At 39.6% G+C, this 23,421-nt stretch overlaps 1 protein-coding gene across 6 annotated transcripts in view; it reads right to left on the bottom strand.

Moving 5' to 3' along the window:
* LOC140196247 (disks large homolog 1) overlaps positions 1-23,421 on the bottom strand; it is a 485,196-nt gene that overhangs the window by 3,717 nt on the left and 458,058 nt on the right. For all 6 annotated transcript variants that reach the window (XM_072255108.1, XM_072255109.1, XM_072255112.1 and 3 more), the window contains 6 exons: positions 16,046-16,087; positions 10,854-10,904; positions 8,775-8,876; positions 2,834-3,006; positions 1,682-1,791; positions 127-218 (listed from right to left, as the gene is read on the bottom strand). In XM_072255108.1, the coding sequence (XP_072111209.1) occupies positions 127-218; positions 1,682-1,791; positions 2,834-3,006; positions 8,775-8,876; positions 10,854-10,904; positions 16,046-16,087 (570 nt within the window). The remainder of the gene's footprint in view (positions 1-126; positions 219-1,681; positions 1,792-2,833; positions 3,007-8,774; positions 8,877-10,853; positions 10,905-16,045; positions 16,088-23,421) is intronic.

Raw genomic sequence — 23,421 nt, 5'->3', positions numbered from 1 at the left:
GCTGATTTTAATCAAGCTCTCTTGACAGCTCATTCATAATGCATCCTCAGATTCTAATCTAGACAAAGCTGCAATAACATAAATTTGGAAACATATTTATTAAACAGCAAACAATAGGGTACTAACTTGTGAAGTGTTCAGTAAATTCCAGTTCAAGTTTCATGGCTCTGTCAAAAGTTTTCTTTGCTTGGTCTGCTGTTAAACGTTTATTCATTTCCCTGAGGTGGAAAACAGAAATCTTTACTTTCAGTCACTGAGAAACAGGTGGAGTTGATTAGAGAATAAAAGGCATGTTAATATGTCAAGTAAAAGGCACAAATGCAAAGATCTGGAAAGCATTGCCGTGGACTATCTATTGAAATATCAAACTACAGCACATTGTCTCCCTACCTTTCCTTGATCCCCAAAATACTGTTTGACATTAAAAGCTGTTTATTCAAAACTCTAACCAGTAGACTCTACAGAATTTAATGCCTTTTACTAAAGATATTTCCACTAAAATCTACAGAAGATCATGCTGATGTTTACAGGTACAAAGCTCCTTTGCTCCACCAATACAAAGACACAAAGTGCAGTAGCCTGAACAGTGAGTGCTTTCTGGTCTAATTTTGCTATAAGCAACCCGCAAACCCTACTTCCTCTTACTACCGCCTACCCTTCCCCACTTGCTGCCTCCATTCACACGTTAGAGTGCTGTTGCCATTAAACTATTCTCAGGAAAATGGCCCAGATGTCCTCATCACCCATACCATGTTCTCTTCTTGCTACTACCATCAGAAAAGAGGTACAGGAGCCTTAGGTCCCACACCACCAGGTTCAGGAACAGTTTTTACCCCACAACCATCAGGCTCCTGAACTGGCATGGGTAACTTCACTCACCACAACTCTGAACTGATTCCACAATCAACAGATTCACTTTCAAGGACTCTACGAGTCATATGCTCAGTATTATTTATATATTTATTATTTGTTTGTTGTTCTTATTTGGACAATTTGTCTTTCTTTTGCACACTGGTTCTTTGTTAGCATTTGTTTATGTACAGTTTTTTTTCAAAAATTCTTTGGTATTTTTTTATTTTCCTGTAAATGCCCACAAGAAAATTAACCCCCTGGTAGCAGTATATGGTGAGATATACATACTCTGATAATACATTTACTTTGACTTTGAACTTTGAATTGACACTTGACCTGGTAAGACATTTTAAAGTGGGGCTTAGAGATGAAAGGGGAGAATACAAGTACAGTTTTTGGTTCCTCTAGTCTACAGAATAGTGACCAGGATCACTTGAAATCTACTAGCTAAGTCAAATTTTCAAATTTCCGTCTTTTTCAGCTGTGAGGGCTGGCAGACTTAGAACGAGGGTCACAGCAGCAACATTGCCGCTGTGCCCACTTTGACTATAATTCCTCAGAGGACATCATGAAACACTGCATGGGAGACATTACAGGAATCGCGGAAACTCCCTCTAGGCTCATTGCTAGTACAAACACTGCCCCTTTCCACTGAACAGTCAGCCCCACCCCCTTCAAATGAAATCCCAAAAGCCAGAGAAACAGGATCTCACCAATATAGATCGTACAGTACCTTCCCGCTGTTTTAAATGTCAGCTTGGTAGCTTGGCTAAGCTATTACCACAGAGGAAACAAAAAACCTTATTTATGATCTGCACCTGATACTTACATGATATTTTCAACAGATTTTGGTTTAATGAAGATAGCAATTGGGTACAGCTGGGCTATTTGAAGTCTCTTAATAGCATTTCCCGATACATCCAGGATACAGTGTTTACCCTATAGTGGAAATAAAGGGAAAATTTAAAGAGATTCAACAAAGTTCCAAACAGGCATATGTTTACAAAATTCCATTCACAATAAAATAGATTTTTCTACATCCTCCCTTTCTATTCTCTATTTTGTTCATATTAATACAGTCAGTGATTTTTTAAACTTAAATTTAGCCAAATCTATACAATTAGCCTGAATTTCATGTTGTTACTCGTAAGAATGATTGAACGGTTGATGGGCACATTGGTTATTACAGAAAATAATAGAAATAAACTAGAAATGTGGTCTAAAGGGAACAAGTACCAATGGAAGTTGTGAGCCATTTTGGGTCCCTTGTTTAAGAAAGGATTCACTGGCACTGGGGAGGGTTCAGAGAAGGTTCACGAGAAATGGAAGGGTTACCGTATGAAGAGCAATTGATGGCACTGGGCCTTTACTCACCTGGAATTTAGAAGAATGAGGGGGATCTTATTGAAACCTACTGAATGCTGAAAGACCTAGACAGAGTGGATGTGGATAGGATGTTTCCTATGGTGGCAGAATTTAGGGTTAGAGGGCACAGCCTCAGAATAGAGGGACATCCATTTAGAATAGAGATGAGAAGGAATTTCTTTACCCAGAGGGTGGTGAATCCGTGGAATTTGTTGCCATAGGCAACCATGGAGGCCATGTCATTAGGCGCATTTAAGGTGGAGGCTGATAGGTTCTTGATGAGTCAGGGTGTGAAAAGTTATGGGGAGAAGGCAGAAGAATAAGGCTAAGAGGGAAAAAGATCAGCCATGATGAAATAGTGGTGCAGACTTGATGGGCTGAATGGACTAATTCTGCTCCTATGCTTTGTGGTTTTACGCAAATATATTTAACATTTTATTCAAGTTAGCTCTAAAGGAAAGGGACATATACGATAATAGTAGGTCAGCATTACCAGGAGCGTACAGCTAAATATAAATGCATTTATTAACTAGCAGCTGAAAAATGAGGTCAACTTTGAATTAGAGTGCAAAAACTCAACAGATTTATGTTAAAGACATTTTTATGGGCACTCTACCTTTTCTGCTACTTCTCTGACAGACTGCACACTGGTTCCATAAAGGTGATTGTTGTACTGCCCAGCTTCAATGAATTTGTGATCTTGAATATCCTTTTCCATCTGTTCTCTGGATGTGACAAAATGATAATCTCGACCGTCCACTTCATAATCACGCTTTGGTCTGGTTGTGTCTAGAGAAAGTGAAACATTGCCATTAGACCATTTCTTTCTTCTGCTTGAGTTGGATCAATAAGTTAGGATATTCCACTTGGGGAAATTTAAAAGCCAGTGTCAGATCAACTGCTCACACCAATATGGCAGGGAAAACACAGCGAAAGCTCTCCATGTTATCACATTTCATCTGACACCTAACCTTCAAAATAACTTGTGTTGCACATGAGATCCATCACCCAATACTGAATTACAGACAGTTCTGAAGTGTTGGATTTACATCCAGTTAGAAAAGTTTTATTTAAAACACTTTACTTTCAGTAAGAAGAGGAAACTTTATGATAATCAGTAGGGCTGGCTCAAAATCAGAAGTGGAACAATTATATCAACTTCCTATCGAATCAATATTTTACAGACGTGACATTTATGAAGTTATAGATCCCTCATCAATGAACTCCATTCAGCAGCATCAAAACTGCTAACTATTTTGATTTAAGAGTGTAGTCCAACATCAGAACCAGCCTCTCAGGACAACTACTTTTAGCTGGGGAATTTTGAATTAAGATTGTAAATTAAAGTTTTCAAAACTCTTAAAAATGTCTTTCAGCAGTTGCACTGAACACAGAAATCAATGATATAGCACAGAAATAGGCTTGGGCATGTGTTACAGGGGGAGACTAGACAAACTTGCGTTGTTTTCTCTGGGAGCTGCAGAGGCTGAAGAGAAATATAAAGGTTTATGAGATTATGAGAAGTGTAGGTAGAGTAGATAACTGGTATCTTTCTCCTTGGATGTCATACCAGATGGCATGCATTTCTGGTAAGAGGGGTAGTCCATGAGCCAGGACCCCAAATTTGGGCCACCGGTACCATCTGGGGGGAAATAATTCTTATAGTGATTTTTGGAAAGGTATACACCCCTAGTGCCAGAAAATATGTGATAGCATTGCAGCGGTGGTAGCTTTCTGTGAGGGGGACTGGGAGTTGCACCTCCATGCTATAAGAACCATGATCCCACGGTGCTTTGCCTATGATAAGATGAATTACCCCAGGTACCTGTCCTCTTACTTTGCTCAGATGATGAACCTCCCAGAGAAGAATCCCTCTGTGTATGAGGCCTTCAAGACAGGCCAATTCTCAGTGCAGCTGTCAAGTAGCAACCCCTTTGGGCAGATCCCTGTGGACCAGGCTATTGAAGCCACAGTGAACAAAGACACACAGGCTCTTGGAGGCACATCACGGTTCAGCCTGAACGCTGGAGCTATCAAGTGTTACTACATAACAGCTGAGCACCGCAGTGCATTCCTGGGACAGTTAAGGGAGATGGTGCAAGGCTTTGTCATGCGGAGCTACAGCGGCCAAGAATCCAGAAAGATGAGGAAGCAGTTTCAGCAGTGGCTAGCCTCATACATGAATGGGTCCACCCATTTTCAGAGAAGCGGGAGCTCATTAGCATCACTACAGCAAAGGCAGCCCCCAAGGACATTGCCTCCGACCTGATGAAGGCATATGAGATTGGTGAGCAATGCTATACAACCGTCAAGGACAAGAGGCTAGAGGAAGACCCACCAGCAAAGAAATTCCATAACCCAATGAAAACCAACAAGCTGAAAACATTCAGTGATATGTGTAAGAAGAGAGAAGTGAAATCAAACGGGAGAGGCGATCATCTTGAAAGCAGACAGGTCCTTGTTTGGATGCATCATAGTGATGGCACAAGGGCACAGTCTACATATGGAGGATATCCTTTCTCATCCCCTTGGACCATTGCCCTGGGTCCTGTCCACACCAGAAGGATTGCTGAGGAAGACAAATAAAGCTACTTTAGCCACAACCTTGCAGAAAAATGTAGCAGTAGAAGAGCAACTCGCAGGAAACTCTGCTACAGTGGTTGATGGAATGAACTTGGTCCAAAGAGTGAAAGGTGATCAAGTTACTTTTAGAGGTGTTGTCGTAACAATTCTGGGTATGGCTTTGAGGGAAGGCAGTCAGAGTAGCAGAATAGATGTTGTGTTCGACACATACAAGGAGAACTCCATCAAGAATAGTGAAAGATCTCTACGGGGTGAAGAGACTGGTCATGAGTTGCAAGGTATCACAGGCACACAGATGGTGAGGCACTGGAGGAGTTTCCTGACCAAAGTCAGTATCAAAATAGTCTCATTAGCTTCATAGTCCATGAATGGAGGAAGGCGGAGTACAGAGCAAAGCTACGGGAGAAGATTCTGTATGTAACGGTGAATACAGCTCTTCAGTGTCAACAAGAAGCAGATGGCCGCCTACTTCTCCATGCTGCCCATGCCACAAGAGAGGGATACCAATCTGTAGTGATCTGCTCAGAAGACACAGATGTCTTTATCATGTTTTTAGCATTTTGTGACAAGATTGATGCCCCATTGTTCCAGAAGTATGGCACTAGAACCCGTACAAGGCTTGTAGACATCAGGAAGTTTGCTGCTACTGTTGGCATAGAGGTTTGTAGGGCTCTCATCGCGTTGCACGTATATATAGGATGTGACACTGTAAGCGCTTTTGCAGGCAAAGGGAAGACAAGTTGGATTTTCAGAAGGTCTTTGACAAGGTGCCACACATGAGGCTACTTAACAAGATAAGAGCCCATGGAATTACGGGAAAGTTACATACGTGGATAGAGCGTTGGCTGATTGGCAGGAAACAGAGAGTGGGAATAAAGGGATCCTATCCTGGTTGGCTGCCGTTTACCTGTGGTGTTCCACAGGAGTCCGTGTTGGGGCCACTTCTTTTTACATAGTACATCAACGATTTAGATTATGGAATAGATGGCTTTGTGGCTAAGTTTGCTGACGATATGAAGATAGGTGGAGGGGCCGGTAGTGCTGAGGAAACAGAGAGACTGCAGAGAGACTTGGATAGATTGGAAGAATGGCAAAGAAGTGGCAAATGAAATACAATGTTGGAAAGTGCATGTTATGCACTTTGGCAGAAGAAATAAACGGGCAGACTATTATTTAAATGGGGAAAGAATTCAAAGTTCTGAGATGCAACGGGACTTGGGAGTCCTCATACAGGATACCCTTAAGGTTAACCTCCAGGTTGAGTCGGTGGTGAAGAAGGCGAATGCAATGTTGGCATTCATTTCTAGAGGAATAGAGTATAGGAGCAGGGATGTGATGTTGAGGCTCTATAAGGCGCTGGTGAGACCTCACCTGGGGTACTGTGGGCAGTTTTGGTCTCCTTATTTAAGAAAGGATGTGCTGACATTGGAGAGGGTAGAGAAGATTCACTAGAAGGATTCCGGGAAGGACAGGGTTAATATATGAGGAACGTTTGTACGCTCTTGGACTGTATTCCTTGGAGTTTACAAGAATGAGCGGAGACCTTATAGAAACATTTCGAATGTTGAAAGGCATGGACAGAGTGGACATGGCAAAGTTGTTTCCCAGGATGGGGGAGTATAGTATGAGAGGGCATGACTTAAGGATTGAAGGGCGCCCATTCAGAACAGAAATGCGAAGAAATTTTTTTAGCCAGAGAGTGGTGAATCTATGGAATTTGTTGCCACGGGCAGCAGTGGAGGCCAAGTCATTGGGTGTATTTAAGGCAGGATTGATAGGTATCTGAGTATCTGAGGGCATCAAAGGTTCTGGTGAGAAGGCAGGGGAGTGGGACTAAATGGGAGAATGGATCAGCTCATGATAAAATGATGGAGCAGACTCGATGGGCCAAATGGCTGACTTCTGCTCCTCTGTCTTATGGTCTTATGGTCTAAGTGTTCTAAAACTTCTGACCAGCAACAGGGAAACTCAAGACACATTCTTAGAATTGGGTCAGGAATGGGACCTCTTCCCAGAACTGATGGACAAACTGGAGGCAGTTACATGTCTCCTGTATGCCCCAAAAGCATCGACCACCAAGGTCAATGAGCTCAGGTATCACCTTTTCTGTGCTAAAAAGGGTGAAATCTAAAGTCATTAACTCCCACCATGCAAGGACTGCTTAACAAAACATGCAAAGCCAGCCAACTACCAGGCTGGTATATGGAGAAGATGTTTGGAGAAGGACCCACAAGTGCCAAGCGTTGTTGGCAGAGGATGGAAGATGGAGAGAGAAGAGGGAGCTGAACACTGGATGGAAGGCCAGCCTGCACCCGATGCCGTCCTGGATCTACTGTCCTGTAACTGTCCAAAAAAATGTTCACTCCCAAGATGTATGTGTGTTGCAAATGGCCTCAGGTGTACTGACGTGTGTAGACTGGCAGACTGTGAGAACCAGGCATCCACCTCAGAGAGTGTGGAAAGTTCAGATGAAGATGTGGAAGATGTAGAAGACTTGGAAAATTATTATGATCATTAATAGGTTATGAAAGTATGGAAAACAAAGTATGGAAAGCAGTCTTTGATTAAATACATTCATTTTACAACCAAATGGGGCCTAGGTTAAGGCCATGTGGAACCCATTTGAATTATTGTACTGTAATTCTATACGCTATGACAAAAGCTTAAGATTGTTTTGATTTGATACAACAATATGGAAAATATCATGACATTGATAAAACTCCAGAAATCTCTCCAAATGAGGTTTTTAACCTTTTGGGGGAGTGGGGTAACATTTTCTGCTGTACTGATGTTAATACAGAATATGTACAAACAGTGATTACTTATTTGAAGTAATAAAGCTACCACTGGTGCAATGCTATCACATATTTTCTAACTCTAGAGATGTATACCTTGCCAAAAATCACTAGGAGCATTATTCCCCTCAGATGGTACCGACCAACCCTACTGGCTCACGGACTAGAGGTTAGTTCAGGGATGGGTGCAGGGAAGTTTTTTTTTAAAATACAGAAAGTGCTGGGCGCCTGGAATATACTGCTTGGGGTGGTGGTAACTACAATACAACAGAGGCGTTCAATGTTACATTGCAGTGGAATGTAATGAAAAATAAGATCAATGACTTGCCAGATAGTCTGACTATGGTGATGGTAGTTGCTACAGACCAGTGATCAATTTGCTTTCAACAATAGGTTCAATTACTTAAAAAAAATTGGCCTATTCAAAATAATAGTTAAGATGGGAGCTTACAGGAAAAGTGTAACTGTGTAAATGAAGGTTTCAGCTCATTCTAACCCATAAAGGTTCCACACTGAAAGATGTCAGTCACACCTCAAGGTCATGATAGTTACCAGTGACACAACCGATCACACCCTATCCCACTTCCGTCTCCACCCAAAAGAAAGCAACAACATTGCAGACGCAATAACAAAAACAATATCAATACTGAAGCTCTCAACGATGAGCAGAGAATCTCAGTTCAGATTCCCAAGCATCAGGAGCAGCAAAGTGTCTGCAGTGCTTGGACTATCCTGACATCCAACAAAATCAGTACCTGTCAAGACATTTTTCATTTTTCTAACAAAAGAACCTTGGGTGGGAATCCTGAGGCGTTCCTGGATCTGGATAAGCACCAGTCGTAGGAACTGGGAGTTCTAGCATGTCTCTTGGGTTGGTGAAATGGGGGAGAGGAATGGAAAGGAGGGAGGAGAACCATTCCAGAGGCACCTGAAGGCCAAGGTTTATCAGAAAGCATTGACCTAAGGGCTGATGGGTGGGTGGACAGAACACAGGAGGCCTAGCGAATCGCTGATAACTATGACATGATTTGCTGGTCTCCAGGTCATTATGCCTGAACACCCAAGCCCCATCCACCAGAATGCCAATAACAAACGAAGTTTTCAAATACAGAGGTGGACAGTGCCCACTGAAGAAACCCTTTGAGAGTCTACTTGCTGTCACAATGACAAAATACTTACGTGGAACACATGACCCAAACTTGTCTGGAAATTCCGAGATTAGATCATCATTAATTCGATCTTTCATGGGTCCCAGAATTATAACTGGTCGAGAGTAACGAACTATGTAACAAAGACGAAAAGCCAGTTGAACAAAGTTAGACAGGCCATGACATGTACATTTTGACAACAGTAAGAACTGGCTCAGCAGATCGGTTTACCTTAATAAACAGTCACAGACAATCCCTTCTCTTCTAGTAGTATTAATACCATTTTGGTTTTGAATGGAAAGCTGACACATCATCAGCTCTTTTATTAATCTATTCCTGGATTTCTCTGATCCTGGTTTGGAGATAAGTCAGCTCTTTTCAGCATTGCAGACACAACCAATTCTTAATTGATGCATTCTACCTGTAAGCATATGTCTTGACATGGCAACTGCTCTCTATATGTGACTGCAGAGAGCTGTGGTTCCAGCTCAGCACATCACAGGAACCAGCCTCCCACTTCTGGACTCCATACTTCTCATTGCCTTAATAAAAAAGCCAGCATAATGAAAGTCCCACCCACCCTGGATACTATCTCTTCTTTTCCCATTGGGCAGAAGATACAAAAGCCTGAAAGCACGAAGCACTAGGTTCAAGGACAGTTTCCATACCATTTTTATCAGACTTTTGACTGAATTTTGTATAATAACTAGACTCCTGCTCTCACAATTTACCTCATTATGATCCTGCATTTTATTGTTTACCTGCACTGCACCTCTCCAGCAGCTTATTCTAGCTCAATGCACCGTGTAATGATCTAATCTCTGTGAACAGTATGCAATAGAAGTTTATCATTCTATCTTGGTAAATGTGACCATAGAAAAATCAACAACAATGTAACGTTCAAGTCTCCGAGTCCCGCTTTCCCACTAATACTTCCTATTCTCCAAATAACTAATTTAATTTATGGTCTCCTTCAAAGTACTCTGGAAAGGAAGGAAAGTAAGGTGGGAATTGGAAGATGAGGGTGAAGTGGGAAGTTTTATAAAGCGGAAGAAGAAACTTGAAGGGATCTGGAGAAAAATCCCAGCGTACTGGGTTGTAATGTTTGAAATTTGTGGGGAGACGGCTACACAAATCGGAGAACATATAATCCACACAAAAAAGTGAGGGAATTAACTTGGATGGAGTACTGAAGACTGATACAGTGGAATAAGATTATAAAGCGAGAAGAATGGATGTGGAAACAACATATTGGGGATACGAACAAGGGTCAGCAAGGTTATCCATTAAACAGTGAGGTACTACATAGTCAATGAATAGGCTGAAGAATTTCTTTGAGAAGTTCAGTGCTTGAGAGCTAAAAAGAAGAACACTGGGAGTAGATTACTTCAGAATAACAATGATTCCCTGCGAATGATAGCAAAGGAAAGCTGTAAATGCAGGGATAGAGAGTATTGGACAAAATGATGGACAAGATACAGGGATTGAAGAACAGTTTAGGCTAAGCTAGGCTGATTTTGATCAGATAGACTCAATACTTGGATAGGATGAATCTTGAACTGAAGAGATGTCAACAGAAGAGTGATTTACTGCCCTGGATAGTGACAGATATAGTACAAGTACCCTTGACTGAGCAGACACATGCTTGCTCTTATACAAGTGGCCAGCAAATTTGAAACTTTGGCTTTAGCTTGGGGCTTGCTGTATGCAAACCACCACAACCTTGGCCCTGGAGTAACGTTGCTTTGTTTCGCGGTATTCATGTATGGTTGAGAGACAATTAAACTTGAACTTGATCAAAATTACAGGCAATTCACTGTTCAACTATGTGGAAAGAGACAGACTTGTGTTTTATTTCTTCAGACAATAAGCCAGAAGCTTGAAGTGAATGCAAAGTCTTTGATGGGATGCAGTTCCAACTTGGATTAATGTTTTACTTCCCACAATTATTCGTTCGCACTGTGGTAGATTTCAGCCTTCACAGCATCCACAGGTGAGGTGTGTGGAAATTTGAGCTATTGAACTATGGAGAAAACTAGTTTTCAAAAATCAATGACAAAATGTGTTGAATTTTTCTCGATCATTGCATCAATCATCTGTTTCTACTTACCCTCCTGCTGTCCAACAGGCTCGTATGAGAGGACATAATCTTCCTGACCACCTATCCCAAAAGATAATATACGGATGCACAAATTTACAATAAAAATCATGTTATAAAAACATTACAGTCTACCAAAAGTATGAAATTTTATTTTTGGAGCTGAAGCAGGAGGTTTTGGGGAAAGGAGGTATGAGGGAAGATTAGTAGAGCATTCTCATTCACTGAGATAACATTTAATAATAGAACCAAACCCCAATTTTCTCATCTGAATATTAAAAGCTGACTACTTCCCCCAAAATCAAATATTTAGTTGGGATGGAAAACCTAAAATGCTGGAAATAATCAGCATTTTAAATAATCAGCCGCCAACCACTAACAATTAACGTTCAAAACATGTTTTAGTTCAAGATTATGTTGGTGTTTAATTAAAACATTAGTAAAAACATAAATAAGTATCTGAACCACACCTGCAGGATAACTTTTCAAAACAATACATGATTCACATGAAACTGTCTGCTATTTTGAATGACTAATGTGTAGTCTCAGATTAATTCTATTTGTATTAAAATACATTAACAATCTGAGTCTCAGGGAAGGAACTTCATTTGACTTGAAAGAATGTGAGTCGAAACTGCACTGAGGTCACGGAAACAAGACTTGAGGTTTTCAGTAAAAGGACTGCTTCAATAATGTGGAAAAAACTGCTTTTCAGAAATTTAGGATTTAGTCTTGCACGTCTCTGATATTGATCACATGAAAAGTAGGACTGCGAGAATGCCTTAAATACATGAAGAAATATTGCAATAACTAATCTACCAATAACTTCTACTGAAGAAATGTAATGTTTTGTATCCTCGAAGTTATCTAGCAGCAAGAACTTGTATCCTTTCTACTGTATCCAACTAGAATGTCAAATTGGATATGATTAGATTCAAAAGGTAATTCAAAAATATGAAATCCGTGACAGATTAGGAATATTAAAGTGCATTGGAAAAGTATAGGGGGAGCAGGATTAAGCCCCTGGTAAAAGCACAGACAGAGATCAAAATGGTTTACTGCTGCATGGTTTAAACTTCTCAACGGCACTTAAACAACATTGAAAGGCGTATCCACCACACGAGGAATATTCACGCCACAGTACTGAGTAGCAGCACATCGACAACATTAAAGACTGACATACCACTGGTCAGATATTTAAAGCAATTCCTTGTTATGGATACTTGTTGCAATTCATTTAACACTTCAACTGCCACTAAAGAAAAAACACCATTCTTATCAGCCGAGAATAACTTGTTCTCAAAAGGACGATCCTTTTCTATAATACTAGATATTCACAATCCTGTGGAACGTATTGTTTTTACATTTAGTATCTGGATTATCTGATATGATTGTACCTTATACTGAAGATAAGGGATCATCTTTGAGTTACTAGAGTGTGCTCGAATTATATAGACTAGGGTGGACTAATGATCACAATTTCCAGGTATGCAAGGCTAAATCCTCTACTGATGCAAGATGCTTCATTTTCCACAGTGGCTGACCTCAGGAACAGGCCATCAGCTTTTATAATGGATGCTATTTGCTGGAATTTCTTCAAGTGAACATTCAAACCCATTTTTGGCTGAGATAAAAGTTACTTCCAACAATATTCTGGTACTTCACAGAACTATCAGGGCCAACAGAACTTCTTGAGATCAGAAGAATTCTCATATTTTCACTCGTTTTATCGGCTTACTGCTGGACTCCAGCTCTACTCCCCTCCAAAATTTGCCGGTGGCTTTTTCACTTGGCCAGGTCAAAACATCTAGCAGGCAAAGGTGCAAAAACATGCAAAAATGGCATCACAATTTACTTGAAGATATTTCGTTGGACTTGAAGTTCTTTTACCATCTCCCACTTTTGTAAGTTCACATTTCATTGACCAGCTTAGAATGGCAGTTGAAGGGTTTTTGCAGTTATATATTCAATTAAAGCAGTACATTCACACCCTTTCATAAAATATTTCAGAACAACTTTTTCCAAAAAGCAAGAGAGTTTTGTAACTGAAATAAATACTTCATGACTCTCTATGTTACAGTAGCCATAAAGTTTAAGAATTAGTTGGCTTCATGTTGTTAGACTGAATTAGCTATGAACATTTCAGTGCCACTTCAACAAAAACAACAGCCAAGATGAGGTATCTCTGTGCATGTTTCATTTCTGCAACTTTGATTAAAATGCATTGTCCAGGATCAATGCATCGTACAAGAGAAATTAGAATAAGGAAAAACAAAAATATTATTGGTTTGGGTGGTGGGAGAGGGGAGATGACGGGGAGGGAAGCTTTACCTACAGGGTTCAGGTGATACAAAGCAATTAGTAGGTTCAGAAATAATTGACCAGATGAATGTACAACTTTAACTGTTTTCAGGCAGAAGAGAAATTGTTAAAAGTTAATAAATAAAATGAGCATATTGTCCAAAAAAACTCAGAGAAGCAACTCATGCCGTTATATGCACTTATTTGAAAATGCGTCCATGCAGAGTCTAAAATACATGCAGAGGGCTGATGAGAAACAATGCACACTTGAGATACATAAACAGAACTGTTTGAAATTAACCTCTCGTTTCACCGTACTCATCTGTAATCATGATTTCTGTCATGAACAGAGGAAGGCAGAAGGAAAAAGGGAAGAAGTAAAATTTGCAAAAGAAAAGTACAGTTTGAAAGTATTTACGAGATTCAGTTGACTCCGTTACCAACCTGTGCAGCGCACCTCACAAAACTAGATCAGTGATAGTGACAGTGCTGGCTGCCCTTTCGCCGATGCCTCTATATATTTAATATTAACATTTCATAAAGAGTTAATAAAAATTAGTAATTCATATATGGCTAGTACCTTACAGCAAAGAAAATAATGCAGACGCATTGCACACTGCATAACCTAGCTGGCTTTCAATAGTTGAAAGAACTCACGCTGACTGGCAGTGAATTAAGCTGGGTTACATGGTATACACCTCCTTTAAATAACACACTCAGCCCCAGCTTCAGCTGATATCTGTGCACAAGAGGCAGCAGTACTATATCTTGAAGAGAATCTTAAAGTGATGGAGAGGGATTTCATACTACCTTTGCACATGGCCTACATTTTGTGAATTTTGTTTTATCTTCCATTAGTGATGGGTCCATTAGCAAGGGTCAGCTGTGCTTTCACTGGGATAGCTCTCAAATACATTACCTCTAATCCCTGTGACATGTTGGCTGTAAGGAAGCCAAACCTCATCTGGCTTTGCTGTAGCCAAGCAGATGCTCTGTCATTACTGTAACTTGAACAGATGTTCACATCTACTGCCATTTTGTCCATCATCGTTATTCCTTTCTTTCCCAATATTTATTTTGTATTTTATAATTTTATGTCTTTGCACTGTACTGCTTCTGCAAACAGCAAATGTCATATAACACTGATAATCAGCCTGATTCTGATCCCTACTCAGCACCTAATCTCTCTGAATCAGCTTGCACCATTTCATTAATGCTACAACTCTAAAGCAACCAAACATTTCAGTCATTTATAACTTTCGGATATGATCATTTTTACCTTATCTTTCTCCTTTCACAAAGGCGCTCTACATTCTTTCTATGAGCTACAATATTGAATAATGACCTACTCCACTTGGTTTTACATTCACCAGGTAATCTCCTGCCCAGGACGAAATGCCCAGTAAAGAGATACATGTCCACAGTAAAAATTCTTGGCCAAGTGAAGAAAACTGAAACTGTATGGATCTCAACTGGCTCATTGCAGACCAGAATAAGAACTTTCCCAGTTGGAAAACTTTCACATTGAACAAGATAGCAGTAGTTATTTTTGTGTGGACGTTTAATGCACTTAATCACTATCCTGTACATTGTATTTGGAAGACAAGACCAGATGCACCGTGGTGAGAGGAGGAATAATGACAACCAGATATGGAGGCAATTCATCAACCCTTTCAGTAATATAAACTTCTTAATCTAGAGGTTCTCAAACTCACTCCTACAATGTAACGCCACCAACCAGGAAATCCTAGCTGTAACAATGAGGCACCTCCAAGAGGAGGAGAGGAGGCAGCTCAAATATATAGTGGTATCATAAATACAGACAGAAGAACTTATGAGGTTAATAAGGAGTTCAAACAGGAACACCATTTTAATATTTTAGTTTTTGTAATTACCACATTGAGTGATTTAAGACTAACCAATTTTAGTAGATAATTTATGCCTCAGCCTAAATGATCTGCATATTAGAATGCCTGACTTTTATCATGGTCTCATTTTCAGTATTCAAGTTTGACCATGATAAGAGTCAGGCATTCAGTATTCAGTTATTTCAGAAGATTTATTCTCTTCATTTTTCAGAAAGTATTACGATCTTAGCTTGACATTGTAACTTGCTAGTGACCTTGATTTTTAAAAATAAGCACCTCCTATATGGAGGTCAAAACACAGCAGAACTAAACTTGTAAAACAAACTTACCAAAAAATATGAACAAAATATTAAAAAATTCCAAAGGAGAACAAGCCACTCTGGACAAAACTTACATACATCCCTTTGAAGTAAAATGTTGGCCCTGACATTAGTACTTGCAAAAAGGAAAGCTTGACAGGAGCAAGTTTAAAAAATCACATGGACTGATTGAGTTGCAAGCTCCACAATTTCCTCCCTACATCATTTTATTTCTCTGCTTTTAACTTATAAGATGCTTCTTAAAATCTCAGTAACCGTTGTTTTTAGCCATTTACCATAATGTCTTCACTTATGGCTTGGAATCAAATGTTTATATTCCTGTAAAGCACTTTGTGATGTTAACAGTGTTATAGTCACTATAAAATTAAAGTTGCTAATTATAATATTGTTAATGTAAAATTTTAAACAGCAAAATGTAAATATAGCCTCAAGAGTTAATTTAGTTATTTTCATTTCAAAGATCGCAAATGAAATTCTCAAGCACAAAATGGGCTTACATTTTATTCTAAGTGCTGTGGCAAGCTGAAGATGGATAACAATTTGTTCTTAAAACAAGTCAGATTCTCATGGAAATGTACAATAACCATATATGAATAACTTTCTTTGCTGTGTTATAGAACATGCAACTTATTGGGCAGAGGCATGGAAATCTGTGCGAAGAATGTGCAACAAAAGGGTGAACTCAGAAGCAAACAGCAAACAAGAAACAACTTACGGTAACTACTTTCACTATCACTGGCATTAGAGGTTACATGCTCTGAAATCATAATAAAAGAAACATGAGCAACAGAATCAAATGTAACATGACAATACAAATTATGGTTGGCAAAATTTTGCATTACAAGAATGTGTAAATCATACCATGGAATCGTTTAATACAGTAACCATTTTACTGGATGATGATGTAAATACTGTGAACTGGGAAATCTGACCTGAGTCCTAAAGTCAAATATAACATAAAATACTGATGCCAAACCCAAAACTGATAAACTGCAGTAGATTACACTGGAAACACCAACCAGCAGTACTGCATAAATGCAGAATAATTTCCAAGCGGCAGAAGAATTCCTATCATTAAGCATTCATTGAAACTAGAGATGACCAATATGGTACCCAAGAATGCCACTGTAAACAGCTTGAGGAAAAAATGCAGAGAAGAGTTATCACCTCATTTATATTCTAATATTTTTCAATGGCTGTGGACGGTTGGGAGATCATGCTGGCCATTAATTAATATTTTGGGGGAAAAAAGTCCATCAAAGGGTCCTTTAAGATGCAAACATCTGAATGACCTTGCATTGAAGGACAATGATGCATACAGAGCATTATCAGTTAACAAACAATAACCTTTAATAATTACAACCAGTTTTAATAATTCCAAGCACATTTTAAACAAAGAATATATGTACATTGGTTACTTAATAAAATGAATAAAATTCTTTGACTGTGTAACTCTGCCTACGATGTATAACATTACTGTCAGCCTTCATATTTGGAATCAGTTGTATGAAATTAAAGGTTCGATGAGAGGAGATATTGCAGCTAATAATCAAACCAGAAATAGGGCTTTGTACAGGAGAGCAGGATTTCATTTAAAAAAACATCGAAATATCTAAATTATTTCATGTTAAACATTAGCTTATTTACAGCCAACATCCTACAAAAGTGTTATGTTCAAGCTCCCTGACGTATTACGGTTTTGTAATGTAGCACTGTTCATGCTACACCGTCCAGCTTGGAGATCTTTCTGCACAATTACAACACAGAAATCTAATTTAAATAACTTGATAATCTGATCATCAGAATGAATGGAATGAAATCCGAGATGTCCCAAATAGTGATACTTAGGATTGGAATTTTCAAAGAAATCACAAATGTAGTGTGTGTAAGAAATAGATATGGCGTATGCTGAAATTGAACAAATTTCAGTCATTGTTATGTGACCAAACTCTACATCCCCCAATGCTGACTTTTGTATTGGATACATGGTTAAATGCAAGAATCCATTTCACCTGTACTAAAAGCCATGCAGCAATACTGTACTGAACATTGATGAAAAACACAAACATATTCCAATCTATAGCACTGACATTCTGAAGTATAAAGGACAATTTTCAGTGTTCACTAATATTTAGCATCATCATAAATGCATTCCCCAAAGTGAATTCTGTATCCAACACAGGAACAGTCAAAAGGAGTCTACAGGTTTTTCTGCAAAAGGGTTATATTATCAGTGAATTGATTGAAGAGAAGCTGATATTAAAAAAAAGTAACCATAGCGAATGTTACAAAAGCTAATAATCTTTGATTTTCTATCTGGGTGAAATAAAGAAGAAAAAAAACACAAAAGTGGATTTTCAACAGTCATGTTAAAATGAGTACTTGGTTTCAGATTTTAACATGAGGCTGGGTACAAAATGTTCTTACTACCTTTCCCTTTTATGTAACAAGTATTTAACTATCTTATTGTATTCCCTGCTAAGGTGTAAAATATTAATCAGCTGCATTTGTGACTGAGAATAAATGAACTGAACCTTCCCCATGGTAACAAGGGCATATTACTAGCCAACAGTAGATCAGGATTCCAATCAATGCACATAATACTCACAAGAAGCAGTCACGAATTTTACTTCACTTTCATCATTCTTAAGATCAACCAACTTAGAGAAATAAACCTCAGTTAATTTGCTTCAAATACTTCCTATTATTTGTCCAATACATACTATAAAATTCCTTTCAGTTTTGTCAGGAAAAACTATATCCTTTCTCCACTTTTCTCATGAAGGTTTTGGTTTAAACTGTGCTTCTTTAATACCAAGGGTCATTCCACATAATATATTGTGAAACATTTTACCAACATTGTTATTAGTACAGTAAAACAAATATAATCCATGATACAATTGTTCAAAAATTCTGATGGCTTGGTATGTGGCCCTCAGACCGCTGTAAACCAATCTTGCTTCGTGTGATGGATATACACTGTCCAGGACTCAAAGAGTTGTTTTTGTGTAAGTTAAACTCCCAATCAATATTCTTTGCTCAGCTTCTTGTCATAACCAAGAACCAATCTTCAATTCTTAATGAAAATTGCAAGTCACATCAGTCTGAAATTAAAAGGTAGGCTTTGCAAACAAGCAGCACTGCCTATAGAGCACAAGCTGTTGGCCAACAACTAGGGATTGGCTGCTCATGAGACACAAGACAATGGGGTTCTGTTAATTGTGCCTGTAAATTAACACAGGTGAAATTATTTAGTTCAAGGAAGCTTGCAAACCAGACTGCTACTATCACATAGTAAATACATCAAATGGCTGATCTATCAATAATTGGGAGATTCATGTACTCAGAGAATCAGCCCTCACAGCATTAATTTTGGGTGTCTGGGACCTCTGACCCCAGCTGCTTTTAGATCATCTGCGTGAAGTCAGCAAGGAGTGTAAAAAAAACAGTATAAATGAAAGAAAACAGTCAGGCTTGTTAGGAATGATGAAGGAATGACAAGAAGAATGACAGAAATATGGGCTGACAAGAATCTATGCCTCTGCCTTCGACTTCTGCAGTAGATGACTTGTTTGTTTGCAACCTGTCAAGAGTAGCGGTTTCCGTGATGCTAATACAGTTCGGGGTGTTGGAATTCAGAGTTCAATCCCGGAATGAGGAATTCCTCTGCTCTCCCCGTGGAATGCGAGGGTTTCCTCTCATAGTCCAATGATGTACCGGTTAGTAGGTTAAATCGGGAGTTGCTGGCCAGTGATGCTTGATGTGTCAGAAGGGCCTATTCTGTGCTGTCTCAAAAAAAAATACATAGACACTTGTTGGTATGTCTTTTCAGCTTATAGGAATTATACCTGTGTTTTGGAAATCCTTCATGTTTTAGAAATTATTGGTAATTTCAAAATCTTTTAAGATAGAAATCCTCCGAGAGTTTCCAATGTGTTTTAAGAATTTTATCTAAATTTAAATGTGTACCATTAAAAATAAAAGAACTATGTTTAAATGACTTTGCTAGCTGGAACTATCTTCTCCTTGTTGGGGAGGGGGATACACTGCTCAAATAGTGGGTATTGGTAGCTAAACTCACCCCGGAGGATAAATGACAATGTGATCTAGCCTTTGAAGAGTAGGTGGCTACAGTATAACCTCTCTTTAGTGTGGGTATCCATATCAAACTATAGTGGATAGGGCTTACTGGCTGTATCACTGCCTAGTATGGGAACTTGATCACTGGGTACTGCAGAGAGTGGTATGGACAGCCCAGCGCATTTGTGGACCTGAACTTCCTCCATTGAGGACATTTACAGCAGCAGGTGCAGAAAGAAGGCCTGAAAGATCATCAGGGACACCAGTCACCCCAACCACAAACTGTTTCAGCTGCTTCCATCTGGCAAACAGTAGTGCAGCAATACAGCCAGGACCAACAGGCTCTGGGAAGCTTCTTTCTACAAGCCATTAAACTTATAAATTCACATGTCTGTACATGCGATGGAGTCATAACACAAAAGGTTTTTACTCACTCATGTTGTGGGATGGATGTAAGATTTAAATAAATTCAATTCAATTACGATCTTCATCTGAGTCCAGAACTTCAGACAGCAAACCCAAAACCATCACAGTAGCCTGGCCTATATATGACACCAGACCCATAGAGATGTAGTTGAATGCTCTCTAAATGTCTTCCAGTAAGATGGTCACATATTCAGATGCAGCAGCTTCTACAGAGTCAGCCAAAAGTGTTATTGCCTGTTTTGAACTTCTTTTTTTACAATCCCAAGACCCTGTTGGAGGTTAAGAACTTAAAGTACTGCAGGTCTGCCCCATCAGTGAGTTGCACACTAGTGGAGAAACTGTAAGAGCTGGACCTGGTGCGGACCATGATGCTGTCTGCGACAGAGAGGAGTCAGTGCGCAAAGAAGGTATGCAGTCCAACAGCAAGTGATCATCTTAGTCAGTTTTCTTGTGATCGCAAGACCCTGTTGGACAACGATGATGTGGAATGTTGCAAGTCCAATTCACTGGTTTATTGGCGAACAGCGGGGTAGCTGTTTGGCCTCTGTCGTAGCAAGGACTAGGCCCCAAGCTGCAGTGTCGCCTGTCTGCAGCCACCCAGGGGAAGGCATCAGAGTTAGGCACCCCACCGGAGTGCTGGAGTTTGCTCAGCAGAAGACAAGCTGTATTGTGTTCAACGGCAGACTGCTGCAATATTCATGTACTGAGGGACTTGGACTATATATTTTTTTAATGTAACTGTATGTTTACTGCTATCTTATATGTTCTGTATGTGCTTTGTGCTGTGTACGACTGTGGGTATTGTGTTTTGTACCTTAGCTCCGGAGTAACGCTGTTTCATTTGGCTGTATTCATGTATGGTTGAATGACAATTAAACTGGAACTAAAATGCCCTGGAACGCTACTAAAGTCAGAAACGAAGAGATCAACAATAAATACTGAATTGTCATTGATGCCAGTAACAGAAGCTACTCATCAGCAATTTTAATTCACTCCACAAGGTATCAGGAATCGCTCGGAGCACTGAATAATAAAGCTGTGAAGCAGGCAACAGTAAAACTGTCCTACTGAACATCTAAGCTTCAGAGCATGAAGTAGCTCTTGCCTAACTGTTCCAGCACCATTAAATATTAGCAAGGAAAATTCCCCAAGTATGTTAAAAGTAGAACAATTCTATTCCAGCTAATTACCAGTCAAAATAAATTATTATCAAAGTACGTATATGTCACCATATACTACCTTGAGATTCATTTTCTTGCAGGTGTTTGGGAAGGTGTCCCAGTGTTCTGTCAGTCAAAGTGAGCATAAAAGGCCCTGAGCTCATCTGGAAGCAAGACACAGTTGTCATTTATGCTGCTTGATTTTGCTCTCTAGCAGGTGATGGCATTCAAGCCCTGTCACAGCCGTCAAGCATTCTTCTGTGATTCAAGCTTTGTCTGGAATTGCCACTTTGCATGTTAGATGGCTTGTGACAGTCAGTCTATTCTCAATCATCAAAATGATGGAACGTACAATCGACAGTGATATCAATGGCACCAACTCACTGAAGTCAGCTTGGGTTTTGCCAGACCTAGACCTCATCACAGCCCTGTACAAAGAGTCTGCACACATCACACCTCACAAAGGAAGAGGGCTGCGTTATTTGAATCAGCCACAGGATATCACCACAGGGCAAGGCTAAGTCCTGATATCAACCATCAGTTGTTTAATCAATGACCTTTCACCCATCATCAACATCAAAGGAAGGATGCATTCATAATTGTTTTGCAAATGTGGCATGGTAGTGTTGCAGTTAGTACAATGTTTTGCAGCCTGCCAGCTGTGAGACTGGGTTCAAGTCCCAGCACTGCCGGTAAGGAGTTTGCCCATTCTCTTCAGTACCACACAGGCTTCCTCTGTGCTCCAGCTTCCTCCTACATTCTGGTTAGTGAGTTGTGGGGCATTCTATATGGGCCTGGCAACACTTGCTGGCTGCCTAGCACAATCCTCACTGATTTTATTTGACACAGACAATGGATTTCACTGTATGCTTCTATGCACATGTGACAAATAACACTAATCTTAATCTCAAAAAATGAAGTAGCCCATATCGGCATGCATCAAGATCTAAACGTCAGGCAAGTGGCATCAGTTGCATACAAATGCCAGCCAATAACCACCTGCAACAAATGGCGAACTACCTACCCTTGGCATTCAATAGCATTCCCATTACCAAGTTCCCAGCAGTTGCCATTATTAACCAGAAACGAAATTGAGCCAAGCACATAAATAAAGGACACACAAGAACAGGTCTGAGGCCTGGTACCTCACTGCCAGATACCCAAAGCCTTTTTACCTTCTACCAAAGCAGAAATGAGTGTTGTGTGACCTGGTAACATTGCAGGAAAAGACAGCCCCATCAATTGACAACTCATTTACAACACTAAATGTTCCTTCCTTCCAACAACAGATGTATAGCAGAGATGCAGTGTGCACCACTTCTAAAATTCATTGTGGTCACTTACCCAAGCTGTTGTATCAACACCTGCCAAACCCACAAAATTTACAACCAAAAAGAACACATATTCCGGCACATTGGAGCACCAGCTTCTGCAACATCCTGAATTGAAAACATTTTGACATTCCCTGATCATTTCTGGGCCTAAATCCTGGAATCCCTTCCCAACAGCATCATGGGAGCACCTACTTCAGGACTTCTCAAATGCAGTTAGGGACAGGAAATAAATGCTGGCCTTGTCAAAAATCCCCAGATCCTGAAAGGTAAAGAATTTTTTTTTTCTAGAAATGAAGGTTGCTGAAAACACCAACACACCTCTCGGGAGAGAATTGCATCTGGTCTCTCAGTCATTTTGCAATTATCAGAACCATTGTTAGTTAGCAGTAGAGAAAATATTAAAATATTATTTCTTACTTTGGATTTGCATTAAAAGTGTCGGGTTTCTGATATTAGGATCACTTGGGTACAAGTAATGTGAAGTTTTCCAGTCTCAAACTTCAATGGCCACTGAACTGAATGATTCTGTGTTTATACTGCTCATACGCACTCTGAATCTGTCCGTCCTTCTCTTTTTGTGAACTGTTCTCTCAAATTCTTAATCTTACTAAGCTGATCATTCATTACTATTCCGTAAGTGTAATAATATGCACAAAAGGAAATCTATTGTATTTATTGAATTTTTGATAATCTGACCTAGGAGAAACATGAACCACATAAGCAAATTCCTCCTCCTCACCACTTTCCTACCCTCTATATCTTTTTCTTAAAGCACAGATTTATATTAGCTTCCGGTCCAACTTAATATGCAGTTCTCCAGCACCTTGCCTTCCTGTTAACTCTTAAGTTACACTGGGCAGAAGGGGAAAAGAACACGATCTACAGCTGAACAAGAAATAAATCCCTTTCACCTACTCCAGACCTACCTCAACGTTTGTGTTTGGGCACTGTTCAGTAAGGGTCAGCAAGATACAAAACTAGCCTTCTTCCTACCTTCTTGCCTTAAGCTATTCAAGGCCAGCTAACTACTTGATTGGTGCAATTAAGCTGCACAAAACTTGAAACACTGAAAATCTAAATTTATTGTTTGT

The sequence above is a fragment of the Mobula birostris genome, chromosome 4 (assembly GCF_030028105.1).
Source record: "Mobula birostris isolate sMobBir1 chromosome 4, sMobBir1.hap1, whole genome shotgun sequence".
Lineage (NCBI taxonomy): Eukaryota > Metazoa > Chordata > Chondrichthyes > Myliobatiformes > Myliobatidae > Mobula > Mobula birostris.
The sequence above is the reverse complement of the archived record's forward strand: the minus strand, read 5'-3'. Positions and strand labels throughout refer to the sequence as shown.